The following is a 23,304-nucleotide window of genomic DNA, read 5'->3' on the forward strand; positions in this document are numbered from 1 at the left end:
CGAAACATGTCATAATCGCTCCATGTTTTCCTTTTAGTTTTTGAAACTTTCTATCTTTATGGTTAGCACAACCAAATAGAAAAAAACAACATCTTTTTAGAGAATTTAGAGATAACACACATTTACTTGTTCACTTTTTTTTTTAATCGTCTAACCCAAAAAGTTTTGCAGAATGAATAAGTATAATTCTTTAGAAGGGATAAAAAAAACAGGGGGGAGGGGGGGGGAGTAAAGCACAAATTGACAATTTTACCTGATTATCGTGAAAGGTATCTTCTGCCGAGGACTCAAAAGGTTTGCTTTTAAAAAGAGAAGCGACATCTAATTTTTTGTTCCTAGCTCGTCTTTCTTCTTTTGTACCAAGTCCAGTCGTGTCAAAAACTGACTTAACCAACGGCTCCAATACAGGCTCCGGCGGGGGATCATACATCTATTATACATGACGAAAATTAGTATACTAATATAAAGTAGAGCATTTAGATATACACCTGTATATAAGAGGGAGTACCGCAAAGCCGGAAAATAGAGGTGTAAAACATAATTTCGTCATTTTACAACTTTTAAGATCTGATTGAAATGTTTCCTCTAGTCTTATCAGTCTTCGTTTTCCGGCATAAAATCTTTCTCTATTTACCCAATATTCCTCATTATTCATACTGATTCAAACTAGTTCACTTGAGAAAGCATTTGAGTAAGAATTCATAAAGCATTATGATGACTACAGGCGCACAAAGATCTAAACTTCGAGGGGAGGGGGTAAAAAAGTATTCATTATGGAGGGAAGGCTCAAAGGGCATAAAACCTTTTTATTGAAGGAGGAGCTTTTGGAAAGGGTTTAAAGAGATCCCCTGTCCTCCCATGTGCAGGCATGGCCTTAATATAATATATAAGATCAATCCATTCCCAAGAGGGATATAAAATGTACTGGTTTCATGCTTCGACCCCAGAAAATATCCTGAGGAGATATATTTCATAATTACGACCCCCTATGATTAAGACTTATCCACTATGTAAGATTAAGTCGTATGTAAAATATGCTTAGGAAATTTGAATTTGAAACTTGTCATTACTTAATAAAGACAACTTCCGATACATGTAGTATGTTCTTTTACTACCAATTTCGAAGACATACGACTTATAAATAACAAAAATTGATAACGGGAATTGCAAGAAGATTTTTCCAACTGACATCAGGATTGAATACACAGTGCTAATGTTTACAACAAATATACCCAATAAGCAGCGTAAACTATGCAATTCAATATAACGGAGCAATTGCTGTATATTTTGAGCCGTAGCTTTACAATGAAAAAAGCTGTAAGTAGCATCAGTCATTGCAATAGAAATACTCTTTTTGGCTCATAATTGTTCCATCAACCTGAACCAATCCGATATTAATTAAATTGTTCACGGTAGAGAACGGTAAGAAAACAATGACCCTTGTTAATAGAAACTGGAAATCTAAAAAATTTAAAGTTTGAAAACAATATTTAAATTGAATCTAATTTTTATACTGATCTCCATTACACAATATTAACCTAAAAAAAACAAAGTTTTTTCCGAGGGAAGTAAAGAGCGAAGTTGAAACTTAAAACAAACAATAATTATTGCTTCACAGCCTATCTAATATATATCAATAAAACTAGTGCTAATAAACCTAATAATTATGTGACCCTGTGTTTCTAGGATTATAGAAAACTAGCGCTTTACTGAAAACACAAAAATCAAGTATTAAAAAGAGGAATACTTATAACTAATCTAGGAATAAACTAATCTATAAAGCTTTTCAAAGTCTTACACCAGCTGTGATATCAGTAGCTTTCCATATACAATTAAAATTATCTTAAAAACATAAGCGTAAAATTAAATTTTTTTTAATAATCGCAAAGTCATTGAACAGCATACAGAAATATTGGGTTGGTTTATCAGGTAGCATTTTTGTCTCGCCAGCTATAATACCAATAGTGATTAATAAACAATCTTGAATTGTAAGAAATATGCTTTACTATTACTTGAAATGAACATCAAATAAGACACAAAATGAACTCTGAAAATGCGGTTATTTTTCTCTATACAACAGTGAATTTCAAGCTATGATACAAATTCTAAAGCTAGTCTATACTCCTAATCCTAATGCTATCAATATGGCTTTACTTCGAACTTGTCAACAAACTAATCATGACATGTCCTTTTTAAAACCAAAAGGAAAGCCAGGCATTGAACTGAGCCATCGTGCAGAAGTGATACCAAATTAAAAGAAAAAAAAAATAAGCAACAATCCTAAAATGAATTGTTGCCTTATCTTAAAAGGGATTGATCCTAAAAGGGATTGATAATATTTTTATTCCGTATACAGTGTCCTTAATTGGTTTCCTTTACTGTACCAAAACTCTTATATTATTTTGTGTTTTCAGTAAAGTGCTAGTTTTCTATAATCTTAGAAACACAGGGAAACATAATTAGTTGATTTATTTGTACTAGTTTTATTGATATATATTAGATAGGCTGTGAAGTAATAATTTTTGTATATTTTTAGATTTTAAGAAACACTTCTATTCTTTTTTTCTATTATTTGAAAAAAACTACGTTTTCTAAAGAGTTAAAGAGGCTGAGTTACAAGGTCGAACCTTAAAACGTACAGGGATTAGGAGGCACAGTTGGGGGGCTACCACCCCCAAACCCCCGCTTTCGCAGCCTTTAAATATAAAAAAAAAATTTCTTTAAACTGAAAGTAAGGAGCGACATTAAAACTTAAAAAGAACAGAAATTATTCCGTATATGAAAGAGGCTGTGCCCTCCTCAACGCCTCGCTCTTTACGCTAAAGTTTGACTTTCTCACAACTCTTTTTTTAAACAATAAAAACTTTAGCGTAAAGAGCGAGGCGTTGAGGAGGGCACAGCCTCTTTCATATACGGAATAATTTCTGTTCTTTTTAAGTTTTAATGTCGCTCCTTACTTTCAGTTTAAAGAAATTTTTTTATATTTAAAGGCTGCGAAAGCGGGGGTTTGGGGTGGTAGCCCCAACTGTGCCTCCTAATCCCTGTACGTTTTAAGGTTCGACCTTGTAACTCAGCCTCTTTAACTCTTTAGAAAACGTAGTTTTTTTCAAATAATTTCTGCACGTTTTTGTACAGTTTATTACTTATTATTGCTTGACTAACTGTTAGCTGATCGTGTCAGGAGTTAAAGTTGGGGGGCTGCCGCCCCCAAACCCCCCGCTCTTGAACATTCTTGTGTTAAGGCTTTTAATTCCTGAATACTCAAATCACGTCGTACAGGGTGCCTCCTAATCCCTGTACGTTTTAAGGTTCGAACTTGTGACTCAGCCTCTTTAACAGCCCCCCAACTGTGCCTCCTAATCCCTGTACGTTTTAAGGGTCGACCTTGTAACTCAGCCTCTTTAACTCTTTAGAAAACGTAATTTTTTTCAAATAATTTAAAAAAGAAACTGAGTTTCTTTTCAAAGTATATAAAAAAGTTGCTCTGATGGTGAATCGAACCCGAGTTTTCCGCCTGAAAGTCTGAAGTCTTAGCCGCTGGACTATACAAACACAATAGTAATTGTTGTTTAGCAAATAGAAGGTATTTTCGACGCAAGCAAATTCCCAAAAATCTTGATATGTGGTTTTTGGAAAACAGGGAAGGAGTGATCAGATTGAGCTGAAATTTCGACGATAAGCTCCCAGGCCCCAGGAAAGCTTATCCTCTAAATTTCAGCCCGATCAGACAACGTTAAAGGGGGGTTGTGGAGGGAAAAATTAACATGGGCTAATATAGGAAAACGAGGTTTTTCGTAAATGTAAATTCGGGGGATAATTTTTTCGGTCTGAAAATATCAAAAGGCCCTAACCGGTCGAATTCTGCTTCGAATGAGTCCTCATTCAACCGGATCCGGTGCCAACTGTGGCCTGTAGGCGTGGCTAAGAAAAAAAAAAGAGATGAATTTTAAGTGGCTATATTTGGTTTTTTGAAAACAGGGAAGGAGTGATCGGATTGAGCTGAAATTTCGAGGATAAGCTCCCGGGCCCTAGGAAAGCTTAACCTCTAAATTTCAGCCCAATCGGACAACGTTAAAGGGGGCTGTGGTGGGAGGGTCCAAACTTCCGGCCCAGTTTACCCCATGAAGATAAAGTCGGAGGAGGATGAAATTTTGCAAGTTTCTTAGTTTGAGCTTGGGCTACAAAATGCAATTACCGCCGTCTCTCTGCGACCTCTAGGACCTGAAATCGCTTAACATTGTGGTGGGTCGCCTCTTTATAGAGGCACAAGTGTGCCTCCTTGATTTCGTTTTTAACAAAAGCAAAGAACTATATAACACCTACTACGAATAACAATTACCATATATATGTGAGAGAGGCTGTCACACTTTCAATGATCTTTACAAAAAACCTTAACTTGCAGTGAAACTTTAACTAAACACTGAGAATATACTAAATAAAAAGTTATCTGGTGATTACAAGTGTTTCATTTACTTTGTCAGACGCAGATTGCTAGATTTCAGTGTAAATTTATCGTCTTTCCTGTCTTTCAAAAAACAAAGAAAACAAAATAAATTGCCGTGAAATAGTTTTATTTCAACTTGTTACGTTTCTTTCTTGATAGAAAAATACAATTTTGAAAACTGACTGTATCGATTGACTGGGCGTGCCCACATTAGAAGGTATGGTATAAACACCACCAGCACAAATGCCACATAACACCTTTTAAAATGCAACAGCTGATTTGTTCTTAGAAGATTTAACAAATTATTAGAAAATATAAAAGCTATGTGCAAAATAAAACACGTTACTATACAATTTCATCATTCCTCAACTTGAAAAGAAACTGTATAAAATTTCAAAATTGTTCGTAACTCTATTTAGGGACACACAAATGACAAGCCTGTAAGTCCTAAAAGAAAAAAAGTGACCAAACTGATAAAAAGGAAAGTACTAAAAAAGATTTCAAAATTTAGAGTGAACTTCTTCCTGTGCTCTGAAACGATATTTTCAAGCTCCAAATAAGCTCATGTATTGATCAAACTGCCAAAAAGCCAATTTCAGTCATTATCCAAATTGGTTGCCCATCCAGCAGAAAATGGTTCTCTCTGGAGAAAAGAAATTCAACAGCTTGCTTATTTTAGCCCATAGCAATGATATTCCAATAATTGTTGACACGGACAGAGAAAGATAACAAAATAAATTTAGGTTTATAAAATCAAAACATAAAATTTATAAATAGCAAGCATCTACCAATCTTTCTTTGTCTGCTTCGGTCATCTTTTGTATTCTTGAAGATTTGTAGGTTTTAACAAACCCATCATAAAAACGAATTTGATACGAATCACCTGCAAAGAATACACATTGTTAACATTTCAATATGATAAATAAAATGAGTATTGACGGTGCTGTAACTAAAACGTCTAATTTGAAAACTACACATGAATTTGAGGACTGAATGTAGTTTCAAAAAACACGTTAAACTCGATTCTATAAAGGTGGAAAGGTGCACACAAGTTCGACCATTAGGTAAGGCAGGGAGAGGTATAAGTACACATTCCATAGGAGGGGAGGTCAAAACGGATTATATGCTAAATGTCAGCCCCCCCCCCCCCATACATGCAGATATGAATAGTAAGATGACTCCCAAACGGTCAAAGAGGAAACAAAGAAACCTACATCAATTTATTTTATTTTCCTCCTCACAGGTTAAGTCCATTACGCCCAATGCTTGGGTTTCTGCTTTATAGGCACATTAGTTTAAGTCTTCAAAACGGAAATAGTTCATTGGCCCTTTTTTGTATTAACTCTCCCTTCACTTTTTTGGTGCATCGATTGTTATTTAGTCTGTGGTCTATAAAAGTAATCTCTGGTCCAGAGTATAGTACCGCCACCGATATGAAATAGAATCAGAATCTTAGAGCCAAATACTGTTCTGATATCATCAATTGTTCGAGTTTACGACCGAGATTTAGCAAACCTGACATATACCTTGTTAGTAATTTTTTTCGAGTTTATATAAACTTGCTAATATTGTAATTTACTCTATAAAAATTTTCTTTACCACTGCCCTCAGCAGTTTTTCATCCCCTTATCATTCGATGGAGTCTGGGATTCACTGAGGGATATTCCTGGGTCCCACTATTCTTTTGTATTGATAAATGACATGAACGAAAAATAGTGGTTCCGACATTTCAGAATGCCCAATACCGTACGATTAAAATCAACTAGTCAAGATTGGACAGCCGTGAATGACGAGCCAGACTCAATAGTGTTTTAAGAGAGCATAGCCAAATTGTACAAGGTATAACTTGTTGTCTATAACGGAAATGACATAATTGCTTTCTTGAAATCCAGTTAAAAGATGGCGTTAGTTAATCTGAACAAAAACAATCACTCCTCAAAAAATAAATAAATGACAATAAAACACAAAAAACCTATCTGTTCAGGGGGAAAATACAAAAATTCCCAGCATTTCGTTCAGGGGAAACATTTCTGATTATAATGGCTTCATATATCAGCTCCATCTTTAGGTTCTTACACATTCATTATAGGGTCAAAATCTATTGGCAGGCAGTCAACAATGGGGCAACACAAGTTTTTTCTATTGTTTTTACATATTCTGCTTTTTTTCTTCTGGATATCCAATAATTACTTAGTAGTCCCAAATTTCCAGGGGTGGCCATGCCTCCCCCCCCCCCTGCCGGCGCCCATGGAAGGTGGGGAGCTTAAATTATTTACATCTGTTGTCGTTAATTTTTCTTTTACATTATTTTCTTTTCTTTACTCACTTCATTATTTTATTTTTCAAGTATTTTCGGCACTATTTTATGGCTTGCCTTTTTTATGTATGTACCAGGGTGGTTGTTATTCTCTATTAATTATGAACTCATTGTTTCTACCACAGGGTTCACAAAAAAACTTCACTGTCGGGTTTTGGCATAGTTTCTAGGTTTATAAAACTGGGCATGTCTAATATAGATAATAACTTTATTAGATTTCAGCAAAACTGTACTATTTTTGTAAACTAGAATGAAACGTCTTGTTTCATTCCGTTGTTGACGGGAAAAACTCCGTTTTTGGGGTGGGACGATTCCCTGCCAATTTGACAGGCTTTTCTTACAGGAGTATGATTGCTTATAAATATATTTTCCGTTCGTGTATTTAATCTTCCATTGTTCCCCTTAAAGAAATCCTCTCCTTTACCCTAAAGAGCGTTTAATCAACAGCGTTTTCTTACAAGATTATGATTGTTTAGAAATACATTTTCCGTTCGTGTTTTTAATCTTCCATCGTTGCCTTGAAAGAGACACAAATCTTCTCCTTTTACCCTAAAGGGCGTTTATTCAAAATCTACTGAATAAATTTAAGAGATGTAGGTTCTTTCACGCGATGGCTAAAGGATATAAGTACATATGGTAAGCACTTTTTTCTTAATTCTTTCGATGTTGAGAGATTTATTCTCGGAAATTCAAGAAATAAAATTTTTGTACCAAGAGAGCGGCCTGACATCCTGGTGCAAAGCATATTAGACTCATAAGAATGGTAATCTTGGGCATCTAAACATGGGTTTAATAGGAATTAAAAAGATATACTAATGCCATTGACATAGCAACAAACAAAAAAGGTTCAATTTTAATTGTTGAAAATTTGGAATCCAATAATTTTGTATCCTTATTTTCATCCAAACTAAAGTTTTATGAAAGTAAGTAGATTTTTTGGTTTAATGACTATTTTTCAGGGTGGCAAACAGGGCTCACCAGTCTCATTCACGTAACATATCAGTCTCGCTACTCTCCATCCAGGAGTCTCAACAAAATAGCACCAAAGCCACTAGTTCTAGAAACTGGACTGTCAGCCTCAAAACAAAGCTGAAAGTCTCATGAAATTTTGACTTTTGGGGGTAAAAAAACGTAGTTTTTCTTACTTTTCTTCTGCCAGTTTTTTATATTTTTCGATATCGCCTTGCTTCCAGATAGAACTGAAGCATAGTTTTTTGTTGACATACTTATTTTGGCTATAGATTTAGCCATTTGGACCTTTGAGAACCCGAAATAGGCAAAATTGGCATATGTAAGAGGAAGATGGAATAAAAAAAGAAAGTGCTTGAATTTAATAGACTGAATCGGTCAATAAAGATGCCAGTTATGTCAGTGTGAGTAATTCAATTCAACATTTTAGTAGATACTTCCCAGTACGGGTAGATAATGAGGTAGGCAATCATTTCCTGAACACATTTTATTTAACACTCAAATGAAGAAACATCTAGGCGAATCAATCTGTCAACGATTTTCCGGAGTTAGTTTTTGGGTCGAATCCAAGAGGCGTCATTTATAAAGATCTAACACTTTCTTTAAAATATGAAAAAAAAACTCTTAATTGCTTCAGAGAACCTTTCTATCAATATAAGTGAATTAATACAAAATTTCAAGAGAGGAATTCCTAGTGGCGTTTTGAGGTTCACCCAACTACTGCATGTTGATCCAGTTTCTGAAAGTAGTGGTTTCGGAGCGATTCCGTGAGACTTCTGGTCCAAAATGGCGAAACCTATGTGTTCCATTTTTAAAATGACTCAAGCCCTGGCGAACAATATTCACCACCCTGTTTTACTGACCAAAACACAGACTGGTTTCAAAAATTGCGCACCCATGTATATATTGTGCCCTTTCGAAAATAATATTCTTTTGTTGGGGGGGGGGGCAAATGTAAACATGATGTTCTTTTTTTCTCGAAGACAAACTTGGGTTCCTTTTCTTATCAGTGTCCATGCTTATTGCTCTAAGTGTTTTTATAAATTATCTTCTATCATGATTTCGATAACCCAGCTTTTTGCGGAGAAAAGAGACAAAGATTTAGAAACAACTGCTGTTTCAAAGAATACAGTGCTAGATTTAGAGTTATTTTTACATGAAAAAAAAAGAAGACTGAAAATTTTATTTCTGAATATGTTTGAAAGCGATACATGTTTGGAGCATAACTTTTTCAAATGATGTTCTCACAAGTAATAACAGAAAAAAAGGAAGAAAACGCTCATATAACTGTAAACAGGAAAAGAGAACTTTGGGCCTAAAAGTTTTGGATCTGAATCCAATACAATCGTTTCAAAGAATTAGAAGTTTCTATTGCTTAGTCTATTTAAGTAACCTGTCAGAGAAGGAAGTAAGGTGTAGATTCTCCACTCCCCACATCTCTAATTTCTGACAATTTCAGTCATAGTTTGTCGTATTTTGATATATTACACCTGTTTCTGCTTTTTTCAAATTCAGAAACAACCTTGGTCTTTCTAAGACTTGCTTCCCGCGCAAAAATAAACGATCATTCAAATAGCCACTCTCAATTAATTATTAGTTAATTGTCAGATTGTCATTATGAATTGTCATTATTAAGATGTTAGATAGTTTAACAGTCTAAAATTAAGAATTAGTTTACTTATACAACCAAACTAAATTTACTGAAGGAAACTTAAAAAGTGGACATGTTTTTACAGTAACCATAGCAGCAAATCTTTGATGGTCAATATTTTATCAAGTATGCATGGGATCAAATATCCCACACCTCGTTTATAGCCCGATAAAAGTTTTCAGCTGAACCACCAGAGACATAATCCAAATTAAGACTTTTTAAAACCACACAAGATTCAGATGAACTTACTTTCTACATCATACGCAAGAATTTGAGCTGGGAAAGGTTTTGGTTGATCTTTCCATTTAGCCATTACTTGCTCACCCACTTTGAAGTTCTGCCGGGTTTTAGGCTTCTCCATAGGTAACCTTAAAAAAGGAAAACAAAATAATAAGGAAAACAGGTTATAACAGCAGTTGAACTTTAATACCAAGAATATTAAAACTACTAAATATGTGTACACCTATTATATAATATAAAAGTTATTAATAATAGTTATTAATATTATATAATATAATTTATATAAATATAATAGGTGTGCACAGGTCCAATCATTAGTAAGAGGGGCATGATTCACACATACCACTGATCCCCATGGTGTTTGGCTCGTAAAAGAGGGGGAAGACACACGAGTCAATTAAACACTTTACACACTAAATCAGAGATAGAAAAAAAAAAGAAGTCAAGAGAAGTTCAGCTTTGTTTTTAAAAAGCTTAATGAGTGACACTATCAAGCTGATTCAGGTATCATTTTCCATACTATATCACTAAAGGTCTCAATGATTGAAGCAGGATCTCATCGATAGATTTAATGGAATCTGAATACGATTTATATTTACCAAGATGATAATTATTTGGATAACTGGCAAAAGATGGTGGAATACTAAGACGCTCAGGGAGGTCATCTTGAAGCTGAGAAAAAGCAAAACCCACACTTGAAAGAATATAAAGAGATTCAAGATCAAGTAAATGAAAAGTTCCTGAATCACTAGTTACCTGAATGAGGCCTCAGTAATACGGATATCAACGAAGACGTACATATTATTGGACAGTAAGAAACACAAGATTAGATCATGCAGTGAAACAGTACTTTCAAAATTGATCTAGGAATAAGTATGCTAAAGCTTTCTCACAATCAAACCAACTTGATAATTCAAAAATTTGTTTTCGTCAAAAAGAACACCCAAGTATCGAACATACCAATCTTTAGATCTACTAATGATGCCAATTGACAGATGCATTTCAGATGATTGAGGAAAAACCTGAGAGACACGCAAGAAAATAGAATAACTCGAATCACTTTATAACTTCGAAAAATTTAGGGTAAGATAACCAGCATCAAACCGCAGAAGCACCCTCTCAAAAAAATTTACTAGATTTGACTTGAGTTCTGATTAATTTATCCCATAAGTCCAAAGTTTATATGAACACCCATTCCATAAAAACCATATATGCCCCGGGATATAACTTAAAAACCTTGCCCATTAGCTCTGGGGGATTGTGCCCACCCTAAAGACATTTTCATATGATTTTTAGACTATTGGTAACAAAATGGCAATCTCACAATTTCAATTTAATGTGTTTCAAAAAAAAAAGAGGATGTCAGAGGGGGGGGGGGCTAGTTGATCTCCATCATGTTTGACACTGAAAACTGAGCCTCCAAGCCCGAGCCTCTTCTAAAGTGCACACAACCACCCCTTCCATAAAAACCTCATGTCCCTGGGGCATAAATTACAACCCTTACCCCCAGACTCTGGGAGATTCGGTCAACCCCAATGGCCTTGATATATGATCTTTGGACTATTTTTGAACAAATGGCTATCTCAAAATCTCTATCGGATGCATTTGCGGGAAATACTACGGGGTGGTGGCTGCCCCCGATCACTTTGACTCTTAAAAATGGCACTAGAGCATCTGATTTCCAGTGCAATGAGCCCTCTTCGGAGTTTATACGACACCCTTTCCATAAAAACCCTATATGCCCTCGGGGCATAACTCACAACCATTAAGCTGAGTGCTGTGGAGGGGTCATCATCCTCAAAGACATAATTTCCAGAACTTTCAACTACGCTGAACGAAATTGATATCTCAACATTTTGATTAGATGTGTTTTGGGAATTGATGGGCGGGGAGGGGGGGGGGGGCTTTTTTGCCCTCTAATCACTATTGACTATTAAAAAGCGCACTAGCTCTTTCAATTTCCAATCGAATGAGCCTTTCTCAAAGTTTCTACGACAACAAATGCCCATCTCAAAATTTGTTTTAGATGCATTTCAGGAAAATACGAGATATGGGGAGGGAGGAGGATATCCGCTCTCAGATCACATTGAATCTTTAAAAGGGCAGTAGAACCTCTGATTACCATTCGAATGAGACCTCTCCAAAGTTTATACGACCACCCTTTCAATAAAAACCTTATAAGCCCCCAGGGAATAACTTACAACCCTTCCCCTGAGTTGTCATCCTCAAAGACATAATTTCCAGGCAGGCCTTTGAACTACTCTGAACAAAATGACCATCTCAGAATTTTCTCTGGGCGTGTTTAAGGGGAACGATGGTCGTGGGGGGAGTAGGTGCCCTCCAATCACTTTGACTCTTAAAAAAGGTCCTACAGTTTTTGATTTCCAGTCCAATAAGCCCCCTCCGAAGCTTATATAATCACCTTTTTTTTTATAGAAACCTTATATGCCCCCCAGGGGATAACTTACAAGCCTTGCCCTGAGGGCAGTGGGGGGTTGTCATCCTCAAAGACATAATTTCCGGACCTTTCAACTATGTTAAAAAAGATGACTATTTCAAAATTTTGACTGGATGTGTCTGGGGAAATGGTGGGCATGGGAGGGGGGTTGGTTGTCCTCTAATCACTTTCGACTATTAAAAAGGGCACTAGCCCTTTCAATTTCCAATCAAACGAGCTCTTTTCGAAGTTTCTATGAAGTTCGTTTTGAGTTTCATTTATTTATTGATGGTGATTTGTTGTAGTTTTATGCTCGGAAGACTATTTGACTTTATGTCTGCTCGTTTTTAGCTTAATTGAGCTCTTTACTTTTCTTTGAAAAACTTGTTTCATGGAAAACCCTTTTTAGTAGTCGAAAGTGAGTGAAGATTAATTAACCCCCATCTTACGTCTACTATCTATCCAAGCAAATTCAGTCAAATTTTAGAGAGAGCCATTTCGTTCAATGTAGTTGATAATTTTGGACGTTATGTATACAAGAATGACACGTACTCCACAGTTCCCACAGCAAAGGTCGTAAATTCTGCCCTGGGGGCATATACGGTTTTTTTAGATAGAGTTGTCGTAAACCAGTAGACGGGGGGGGGCCGACTCGTGACATGACCACGTGGTCCTGTCAGCATTTTTAATGCTGACGGGGCTCCTAATATGGGCATAGAGTCCCTAGGGGAGATGGATTTCTGAGAAATTGATTGCGTAATCAAAGTGTGTCAATGACCTAAATTTCCAAGGTCGATGTTGTTGTTGTTGTAAGTGCACGCTCTAGGCAAATGTTATGAGTTTCCCGGAAATAGAAAACAGTATTTGTTGTTGTTTTGGACATGTACATGCTCGAGGCGAATGTCATGGCGTCCAGGAAACAGCATTTGTTGTTGTTGTTGTTCTGGGCACGCTCGAGGCAAATGTTATGAGTTTCCAGGAAACAGTTAGATCACGTGTTTCCTTCTCAGCCAACCAGAGGGCTTGTTTACATAACAATTTGACCTTGAGATTTCGTATATAACGGGCATGCAATGTGATTCAATTATCAGAAAGTATTGTGAGACAATGGATAGAACAATTAACATAATTGATGAGCTTGAGGCCTTGGCAGCCGCAATTTACCATGTAAGTACATTTTTTATTTTCAAACGAATTTTCCTTGGACGCCCTCCAGTATATTCAGCTAAAACGTAAATATATTCCTTTACCCCCAAACCCCCCCCCCCCAAACCATACAAACATCTTTACAATCAATGGAAAACATAAAATATTTTCTTTTTACCCTAAAAACCAAACCCCCCCTCACTGGTTTACAACAAAATTCTCGCAAAAATAAATAATTAAAACTTCTCTAATTCAAGGAACTCTTACTTGTTATATATAAACGAAAAAATCGACAATTTACTTACGTCACGGGTGGTATTAACCCGCTATGATGTTGAAACCATGCTCTACGTGAGGTTAAAATTAGCTGTCACCCCTTTTCCTATGTGTTTACGAACGCGGCAGCCAAAGTCAAAGGGAACTGTTTCTCCGTCAAAATTAAAACACTTTGAGGCAATTGTAATAATTAGGCGCAGACGCAATGCGCTATTTTGGAGAAGTGAAACAGATTATTTTCAAGCTTTCTTTTGATAAAGTTTCTTTTATATTCCCGGGAGGGGAGCGTGAATCCAGGATTTTTGTTGGGGAGGGGGTTAGCGCTTTTATTAGTGACAAAATAGAAATGAAAGATTGTTTTTACCATAATTGTTTTCAACTTCAGTGTCTAACCATTTCTCTTTGATATTTTAGTGATTTTAGCTATAGCATTTGAATAAAAGGTAGTAAGATATATTCTTTATTGAAATGCCTTTCGCTTGAATATATCGCAAGATTAACTCAATGAGAGGGATGGCTTAATTTTCCTAAATTTAGGGGAGGGGGGGGGCGTGAATCCAGGATTTTTGTTGGGGGAGGGGGTTAGCACTTTTAATAGTGACAAAATAGAAAAGATAATCGTTTCTTACCTTAATTGCTTCTTCGTCATTTAGTGATTTTAGCTATAACATTTGAATAAAAGGTAGTAAGATATGCCTTTCGCTTGAATAAAACACATGATTAAATAAATTAGAGGGTAGACTTATGGTGGGTTAATTTTCTTAAATTTAGGGGGGAGAGAATATGGGTTTTTTTTGCTTTACTAAATTGAGATAAATACTTTTCTAAACAAAATTATAGTTAATAATTTTCATTCTGTAAAATAAAGGGGGAAATTATTTTGATTTGATTTTTTTTTCTCTTCTTTAAGGCAAATTATGAAGAATTTGTGGCCCCCACATCGATGAGAGCTATGGCTGGCGCAAATAGCGAAGAATGCTTGTCACCGCCACCCGCTAAGAAAGCTAGGGCTAATAATGCGCCCCCTGCGAAGGCTACCGTCATGCAATATGGTCGCTGGCCAAAACCCTCTAGCTCCACGCTACTTGACCCAATGCAACCTCTCAGAAAACTAAAGAGAGAGTGTGCGAATAGCTATAATGCCGAAGCCCCACCTACGCAAGCTTTTTCAAGGGTCTCAAAAGCTGTCCCGACTGCACAGCCATATGATATTGCTGGCCCAGCTGCACATGAAATTAACGTCACCGCTCCCTCCACCCTCCAACACACGTTACCTGGACCTCTAATAGCTGCCCCATCGACGCTAGGTCAGGAGGTTACCCTCCAGCATGCACTACCTGGTCCATCCGGCGCCCAAGCCCAGTCGGATTATGCAAATGTACGAATTTTTCCTACCCTTCTATTTCTTCCATTTTTTTTTATTTTTCAATCACCCGATAAACAAGTCTCAGCGAGATCTTCACCCCTCACCCCCCAACCATTATGTTATCTGCACCCCCCTCCCTCAGCGATATCTAAATATTAGGTAATTTTTTTGCAAAGAAAAAGCTCTTTTATAATATTTGCTATCGCTTCGATATCTCATAAGCGAATATTTTTAGGTAATTTCTATTAATAATCACCGCCTTTGAAACTCGAAATGCTATTTTTTCTAATCTTTACTATTTTCTCTGTTGCTATCACATATATTTTTAGGTACCTTTGAAACACCGACTGCTCTTTTTTACGTAATTTTGAGAGAGAGATTATCCCATCTGTCACATATTGACGTTCTAATTTACACTGAATGTTTCTATCGTGCCAAAGATTTTAGTGAGGGGAAAGCAAATTAACGGCTTTCGACATTTTGAAGTTCAAACTTGTTCATCTAACCTCCATAATTAAATTCATGTGTCTACTGAATCTGTATGGAATTAGAAATATTTCAAGTTTTGAATGGCATTATGTAAAGGGGGCTGGGAAGAGCTCTGGAGGCGCTGCATGAAGCGCTACGGGCCCGAGAAGCACCGTGAGTAAGGGAAGCGTCGCAGGATGCGCTGTTGGTTCCGTAAGCACCGCAGGGATGCACCGTGGGCCCGAAAAGTATCGCAGGATGCGCTTCTATGTCATATTTTAGATTATCTTACGTTGGAACTTTCAGTTAGATTAACCAAATGTTATTAAGCAATAATCGAAATTTTAACAGTAGGGATGATTTGAAAACTTTGAAAATAAGCTATTTTTTTCATTTATAGATTGGACGACCATTGGTCCCCTACTCTCCGTCCAGTGAAGAAGGGGAGGAACCACCAGCGGAGTTTCAGGATAATGAAACATGGGACGATAGCATTGAAGTACCTTTCGATATTGACGGGTTTTTAGCTGATTTTTTTAAAGTAGATAATAGCACAGTTGAGCTGGTAGACTTGAGCCAAAATACACTACAGCTTTTAAATGATTTCACAGGAAACCCTCCTCCACCAGCCTTCGATACCCTACCGAGTCCACTTCGAACAACTGAAGTGTAGCTTTCACCATTTTTTTTTGAACACGGTGGGGGTGGGTATAAGATCCCCGCGGGGGAGGGGGGTACAACTTCTCCCGATTTTCAATTAGCCAACACAATTTTTAATGCAATAGTTGTTTACACTGCGACGTTTGGTGATCCCTTTAATACACTTATGGGGGGAAATTTTGTTTTTGACCGTGTAGAAATTGTGCATGCCTATGTAGATAAAATTCGTGCACTTCTGGAGAATCAAATTCAGTTGTGGGGGAGGGATTCAATTAAGGTTTCTATTGTTCTAAAAGTTTTTTATTTATATGAGGTGAAAAGTGAAGTTTACTTCAATTTTGTAAAGTAAGAGATTCGTGTGGTGTATTCGAATTTATAAGATTATGGGTAAGTTTTCACGGACTGGCTGGATCAAATTATAGCAAATCTTGAGAACTTTAACGAAAATAGTAGTGGGTCTCTAGTTCTTTTTGTTTTTAAATTTAAGTGTTAATATTTGTAAATTTAAGAAAGATTTTATTTTAAGAGGGGGGGCAGGTGGGGAAAGAACAATAGTTTTAAAATATAATCCAGATACAGAAGGTTGTAAAGGTGTCCAGCGAATCTGTTTTGAAACAGGTCAAATATGTTTCAGATATAATTTCCTCATATCACGATTCAAGCCTCTAGCACGTGACGCTAGCAAGATGAATTTAGACAATTGGGCTGTACATGGGAAGGACGGGTCCGATTTCCCCATTGTAGATTTCTCTTATTTAGAGAGGAAATACCCAGTAACCCTTCGATCTATTGATATTTTTGAAAGGGCTAATGCCCACTTAAATATCGGCGTTACTGTGGTTCAGTATGAAACTGAATTTGAAGATGGGATTCGTTTAAAAAAGAAGGGGGTCATCATCCCCGTAAGGGGCCGTCAATTGATTTGGTCAGACACTGGGTTTGGTTGTTATACACACCCCCTAGTGACCCTGCCAATTCAATTGGCCATTTTAATCCGATGACCGACATTCGTAGCGTTCGGGGGGAGGGAATGAAAAGGGGGGAACGTTTCTACTGTCCAACATGCTTGTCACAAGTCTGTAGTGAAATAAAACTACGGACTCACATGAAGCATTGTAGCCGACATGGCTATCAGACAGTGGAAACGGTTTCAGGGGATAGGGCTATTTTAAGCTTTAAAAATTTTCAAAACAACCGCCTCCAGTGCAACAAAATATCTTTGGATTGTGAAGCTAAGCTGGTGGAGGTAAACGACCCCCAATTTCCAAACCGATTCAAAGAACACCAAGCTATTACAGTGTCCTACGCCCACGCGCAAAGACACAGTTCTAACCACATGCGGTTGTTGGAAATAGTAGAAATATTGGATGAGGGACTAGATTACATGTTCAAGGCCCTGACTAAACTAATTGGTACGGCTAGTGGTGCTATTTCTCATTTAAGAAATACCCATTATCCAATGGTGCTGTCTTCAAAAGATCGTCTCGCGATTAAAAATCAAAAAATATGTTGGGTTTGTAAGGGGAGTTTGCAGAGGAGGGGGATAAGGGGACTAAAGGGAAAAGAGGGGGGAGGGGGAAAGTCAGAGACCATGATCACATGTGGCAGGAAATATCCTCGGGGGGTAGTAATTTTAGGGGGGTTGCGCATCAATCGTGTAATTTAAATGTTAGCCAGCAGTTTTTTATCCTGTTTTTATTCACAACTCTAATTATGATTTAAAATTTTATTTACCGGCACTGGTACGTATGCAGAGGAAGGGAGGGGGAGTAGAAAGTCCATGGTTAAATAGTTCATTTACCTATTATATTATTCCCTAATCGGTAGACAACTTGGTGCTTCTCAAACTGAAATTTCAGGTAGTGTATAATGGGCATATGTGCTGGAATCAAATCAGGTTTTTAGAATCTTTTAGTTTTTTCCCCAAGGCATTGAGTCAATTGATTCAAGTGCAAAAAAGCGACAATTTTGATAGCTTTCCCTTGCTTAAACAGCACTTTCCAGACAGTGAAATGTATGATCTGTTGACCTGCAAAGGTATATACGCATACGACTATTACTGTTCTGGCGCTCGCTTAAGCGAGGTGAAACTACCTCCAATTGAAGCTTTTCACAAGTCACTGACCAACAGTGAATGCACAGCAGAGGAGTATGAGTTTGCCAAGAAGGTGTGGTCCAAGGGGGATTGTAAAAATGGGTGGGATTATTGTAGACTGTACTTGGCCAGTGAGGTTCTAACTCTGTTGGATATAGTCTGTAAGAACACAGACCAAATCTATTCAGAGTTCGGGTTAGATATAGGCTATTATTTTTCCACACCCCATTTAGTAATGGGTTTAATTTTAAAAATTAGTAGGGAGAAAATAGGCATACTCACGGACATATACAAACCACATGGGGTATTGCTGTACAGAAGGGGTGGGTATTAAGGAACCATAGATCATAAATTGATCAATAATACGATTGTTCACTGTAGGGGTGGGCTAATGGTCCCTGAAGTGCTCTTGGATATTAACACGTAGTTCACCTCTACGCCGTATCTCTCTTCATTGCTGTGTTCGACAAATACATGGCTTGTAAAGCTTTGTGAGTCTCCCGAAATTAAACCCAACGGAGAAAACGGGTCACCAAAATGGTTCTTTGAAGTTGACGGTCACATTCCACTGGCGCTTCACAACTCAGTCAAAGATTTTGTCTTTCCCTATATCAATCGGCCCCTGAGCAGGGACTCTCTGAGCCCCTACAATCGTTCAGTGGTTGAGGATATGGGGATGCTCTGGACTCCCTCCAAACAAAAACTGATTGCTGATTTGGACCCTAAGGAGAATATCGTTGTTCACCATGTGCTTTTGCACTGGATGGTGAGTAATGGTTTCAAGATCACCAAAATACACAGGGTCCTGCAATTCAATCAGCGAGCGTATTTGAAAATGTTTATCGACACCTTTGTCGATAAACGCTCTAGGGCAAATTCAAAGGTGGAGAAAGAAATGTATAAGCTCATTCTAAATTCAGCGTTTGGCAAAATGTGTGAAAGCGTTCGTAATAGATCTCGCTGCGACGTCGTGACTGACCCTCTAGAGTGTGCACGAATTATTGCCGACCCCAATTTGACATCGTTCACGAGCATAGAGACTGGCATGGTTCTTTTACACAGGCGAAAGCGAAATGTAGTACTGAACAAGAATATAGCAGGCGGCAGTTCAGTACTGGAAATTTCCAAAAAGCTCATGTTGTCGTTCTTTTACAATGTGTGCAAGGTGCAATGGCCACGGGAGGGGGAGGTTCAAGTTCACTATGGTGATACAGATTCTCTGCTGTTAAAGGTAAATGGGACTGAAGATTTATTGGGTGATTTAGAAAAGGGGGTGCACATCAGCTCGCGGATGCATTTCACCAACTGGAATCCATCACTCTACCCCGATCGGGTGAAACGTCAAGCCCCCAACCAACTATTAATTTTAAAATCAGAGACGGGGAGTGATTTGATATCCAGGGGGGTGTTCCTGGGCCCCAAAGTCTATTTCGTTGAAACTCATTGTGGGGGAGAAAAGAAGGCGTGTAAAGGGGTGCCTACACATTTTGTAAAGAGCAATTTCAACATGAGCGTGTACAAAGACTGTGTAGAAAGTAGCCTAGTGCCGAGAGCACAAGTGCTTGCAATTCGCTCTCTACAGTATAGAAATTATACTGTGAGAGTGGAAAAGAATGCAATGTCGTGTATATCCGACAAAGTCTATGTGCTCGAGAATGGTGTGACTGTCCTGCCTCATGGTCACTACCGTATTTCAGACCGAGTTGAATGCATTGACTATCGCAATCAACTTGGTCTGGGTAAATTAACCTAATCTGACTAACCAACTAACCACTAACCACCACCCAACCCGTTCATAAATTAAATGCTCCAACCTGTTCATAAATTAACTAACCTGACAATCTAACCACCGTGCAACTCAACCTCATCTAACCTGACGATCTAACCACCACTAACCCAACCACTCACCTGTAGCAGCAGCCGCAGTGACCGGACAACTAGTGTAGTGTTTTTTCCACCGCGGCTCCAGGGGGGGGGGCCTGCCCGCGGCCGCCCAGGGGGGTGGGGGTTCCCCCCCGCGGCGGCCCGGCCACCGGCCCCGCGGCCCGGGGGGGGGGGGGGGGGGACCCCACCTTTAAATTCACTGTAATCAAGTTCAACTGTGCTATTGTTCCAAGTGTCTGTTTTCAAGTGTTTTCTGTGTTTTCTGTTTTGTTTTTGTTGTTGTATAGAAGTGTTTTTTTTTGTTTTTTTTGTACAGAAAAGTGTTTAAGTTGACAATAAGTGCTGCTGATGTTGTTGGACAGAAAAGTGTTGATGTACAAAAAGTGTTGATTTACAAAAGTGTTGTACAGAAAAGTGTTTAAAGACAAAAAGTGTTTATTATAAAGTGTTATCATTGTTCATGTTGAACAAATAGAGTTTTCATGTTGACTAAGTGTTCATGTTGAACAAGTGTTATCATATTGCTGTAATAAATGTTGCCATGGAATATTGTTTTTGTTGTTCTTGAATAGATAGATATATGGGGAAAATTACTACTTATTCATTGGACACGTATGATTTACAGTTAGTTTTAGACCAACTGTTGTCAACAGCAGTATGTATCAATTTAAAATACCCTTCAGATCGTTTCTGTGTGGGCCCTCGATGTCGGGGAAAACAACACTTTTTGCTAAAATAATTCAAAATTGCGACAAAATGTTTTTGGAAAAGCCGAAAAAAATCTACTATTGCTATAGTATTTGGCAGGAGTCCTATGATCAAATAAAAGCTATTGCCACAACCATACCAATACAATTCATACGGGGACTTGATGTTTTCAATTGTATTGAATCGAACTCGTGGTTGATTATTGATGATTTGGCTAAATCCATTGAACAGTTCTCACAGGAAATGCTACAATTGTTCACCGTTCGCTCCCACCATGAACACATTTCCGTTACCCTGGTTCTACACAATCGGTTTCATCAGAGCAAATGTATGCGAACCCTTGCTTTGAATTGCACCGTCTATATTATCTATCGAGTCGTTCGTGATTCCAGCTCGCTCATAACTCTCAATAAGCAGATATACCCCGGCGCCCCTAAATTTCTGTTGTCAGCGTACACTCAGGCGACTAACAAGCCCCACGGTTACATTTTGCTGGATCTTAATCAGAGCACGCCCGAGGATCTTCGTGTAGTCACCGACATTTTCAACAATGAAATTACAGTATATCTTCCGGTGAACAGTAGAAAAGGCTATTAGTTGCCATTATGACACTGAAGAAACTACACGAACAAAGGCATTTATTTTCCGTTTTAAGCACTTCAAAACCTCCGCTTAGGAAGGCCATACTCAAACATGGGGTTGACACTGATTTCATTAATCTAATATCTTAACTTTTTTTAAATTTAACGGAGGGCATTTTTCAACTGCCAGACGGTTTTAGACAACAGAAAACGAAACATCGTTCAAGTGTACGTGACTTGGCTTTTAAAAAAATGGGAAAAATATTTAAAAGAACACGGCTCCTTCAAGCAGGTAGTAGCTTCTTCACACTTTTACTGCCAATAATCGAAGGACTTGTAAACATTTTTCTCTAGAGAATGGCTAAACCATATAAAGTGACACCATTTGAACTTGTCTTCTTGCCCATCGAACATTTTGTAGACAATCTAAGCAAATTCATTAACGATGAGAATATTACCGATGACAAAAAACTGCTTTTACTCCAAGATGCTTTGCGACGTGTGGACAAACATAAACTCTATCGTGAGAGCCCCACCGTCTCCACCGTCACTGATCCTCCTAAACAGGAAACATCTCCTCAAGATTCTGTACAATCAAAGGAGAAGGAATTGAATTCGATTGTAATGAAAATTGCAAATCTATTGCCAGTCTCCTATGGAGAACAGAGTAAAAGATTATTATCATATCTAATGTTTGAATCTGGTGAACAGGTTCAAGTCTATAGCATAGGGAATCTAGTTATAATTCAAGGAAAATTGTATAATATAGTTGACTCAATTTTTGATATGGTGATAAACCTTCAAGAGCTATTATCAATTAAAAATCATCTATACACTTTTTTATGCTCAGCAAATTTTCCCAAAAGTTTTATTGGAGTTAAGCAAATTCCTCACAAAATAATAGAATATATTCCTTCAACAACGCCAACACCACCATTTAAAAAAGAAGAAGAAGATTCAATATTTGAAAATACTATCAGCGCCACTGATTTTACAACACCTGTGGCTGCTAGTCAAAAGCGAAGACGAATTGATTCGCCCTCCAGTGTGCAAAAGGGGAGTAGACATTACACTACAAGTTTATGCTCAAAATGGATGAAGTTCTGAAAGGTGTCTATGAAAATGTTGGTGAAGCGGGAAGTTTAAGTTCTTCCAAAACGCTTTCTAAAGCTGTCTCCGGCACCACCACATTGAAAAATGCAAAAGAGTACCTAGAAAATGAACCGAGTTACACACTACATCGGAATCACAAGCTTTATAGCAAACAATATCGACAAACTAAAGCCTTTTTCCCTCTGCATATAATGCAAACGGATCTTTTAACTTTAGACACACTTCAACAACGTCAAAATGAACCCTACAAATATATTCTAGTGTCAATCCGTGTCTTAAGTTACTATGCGTATGCAATTCCATGGTGATCAAAGAGAGGTGTTGAATTTACTCGAGATATTGAAAGTATTTTTTGAATAGAATTCGTATAAAAAAATTTAATCTGATCGTGGTAGTAAATTTGTTAATCTACATGTGCAAAAAGTTTTTTGAAATATAATACATCACTTTATCACAGTCACAGCCCGATAAAGGCTGCATTGGCTGAACGATTAATAAGAACGATTCGTCTATTAATTTCAAGATATTGTACCCTGAAAAATGCACCGGCTTTTATTCATGATTTAGATAAAATCATGCAGATATACAACCATCGATCCCATGGATCTCTGTCCGACTCAAGCCCTCGGGATGTTCACTACAATGAAAATACATTTGATACTTTTCTAAAGTAATACTCCAATGGCGAAAAAGAGAAAAAATATAAATTCAATGTTAGTGATACTATTCGAATTAATAGAACTAGAAATATTTTTGAAAAGGGGAATTATTTATGGAGCACTGAACTTTTTAAAGTGTCCCAAATCCTGGACACCATACCCATAACTTCTCGACTGCGAGACACCAAAGATGATGAGATTCTCTGTGTTTTTTATGAATATGAACTGCAAAAAGTTAGAAACACTAGCGAAATGTATCAAATTGAAAAGATATTAAAGAGTCGTACACG

General features: G+C 37.5%; 1 protein-coding gene across 2 annotated transcripts in view; it reads right to left on the reverse strand.

Annotated features, from left to right (window-relative positions):
* Positions 1-23,304, reverse strand: part of MBD-R2 (PHD finger protein MBD-R2) — a 112,149-nt gene that overhangs the window by 56,925 nt on the left and 31,920 nt on the right. For both annotated transcript variants that reach the window (XM_089104319.1, XM_089104320.1), the window contains 3 exons: positions 9,631-9,749; positions 5,233-5,327; positions 254-430 (listed from right to left, as the gene is read on the reverse strand). In XM_089104319.1, coding sequence (XP_088960445.1) covers positions 254-430; positions 5,233-5,327; positions 9,631-9,749 — 391 coding nt within the window. The remainder of the gene's footprint in view (positions 1-253; positions 431-5,232; positions 5,328-9,630; positions 9,750-23,304) is intronic.

The sequence above is a fragment of the Artemia sp. Qi Xiang Cuo genome, chromosome 18, assembly GCF_049724085.1.
Source record: "Artemia sp. Qi Xiang Cuo chromosome 18, ASM4972408v1, whole genome shotgun sequence".
Lineage (NCBI taxonomy): Eukaryota > Metazoa > Arthropoda > Branchiopoda > Anostraca > Artemiidae > Artemia > Artemia sp. Qi Xiang Cuo.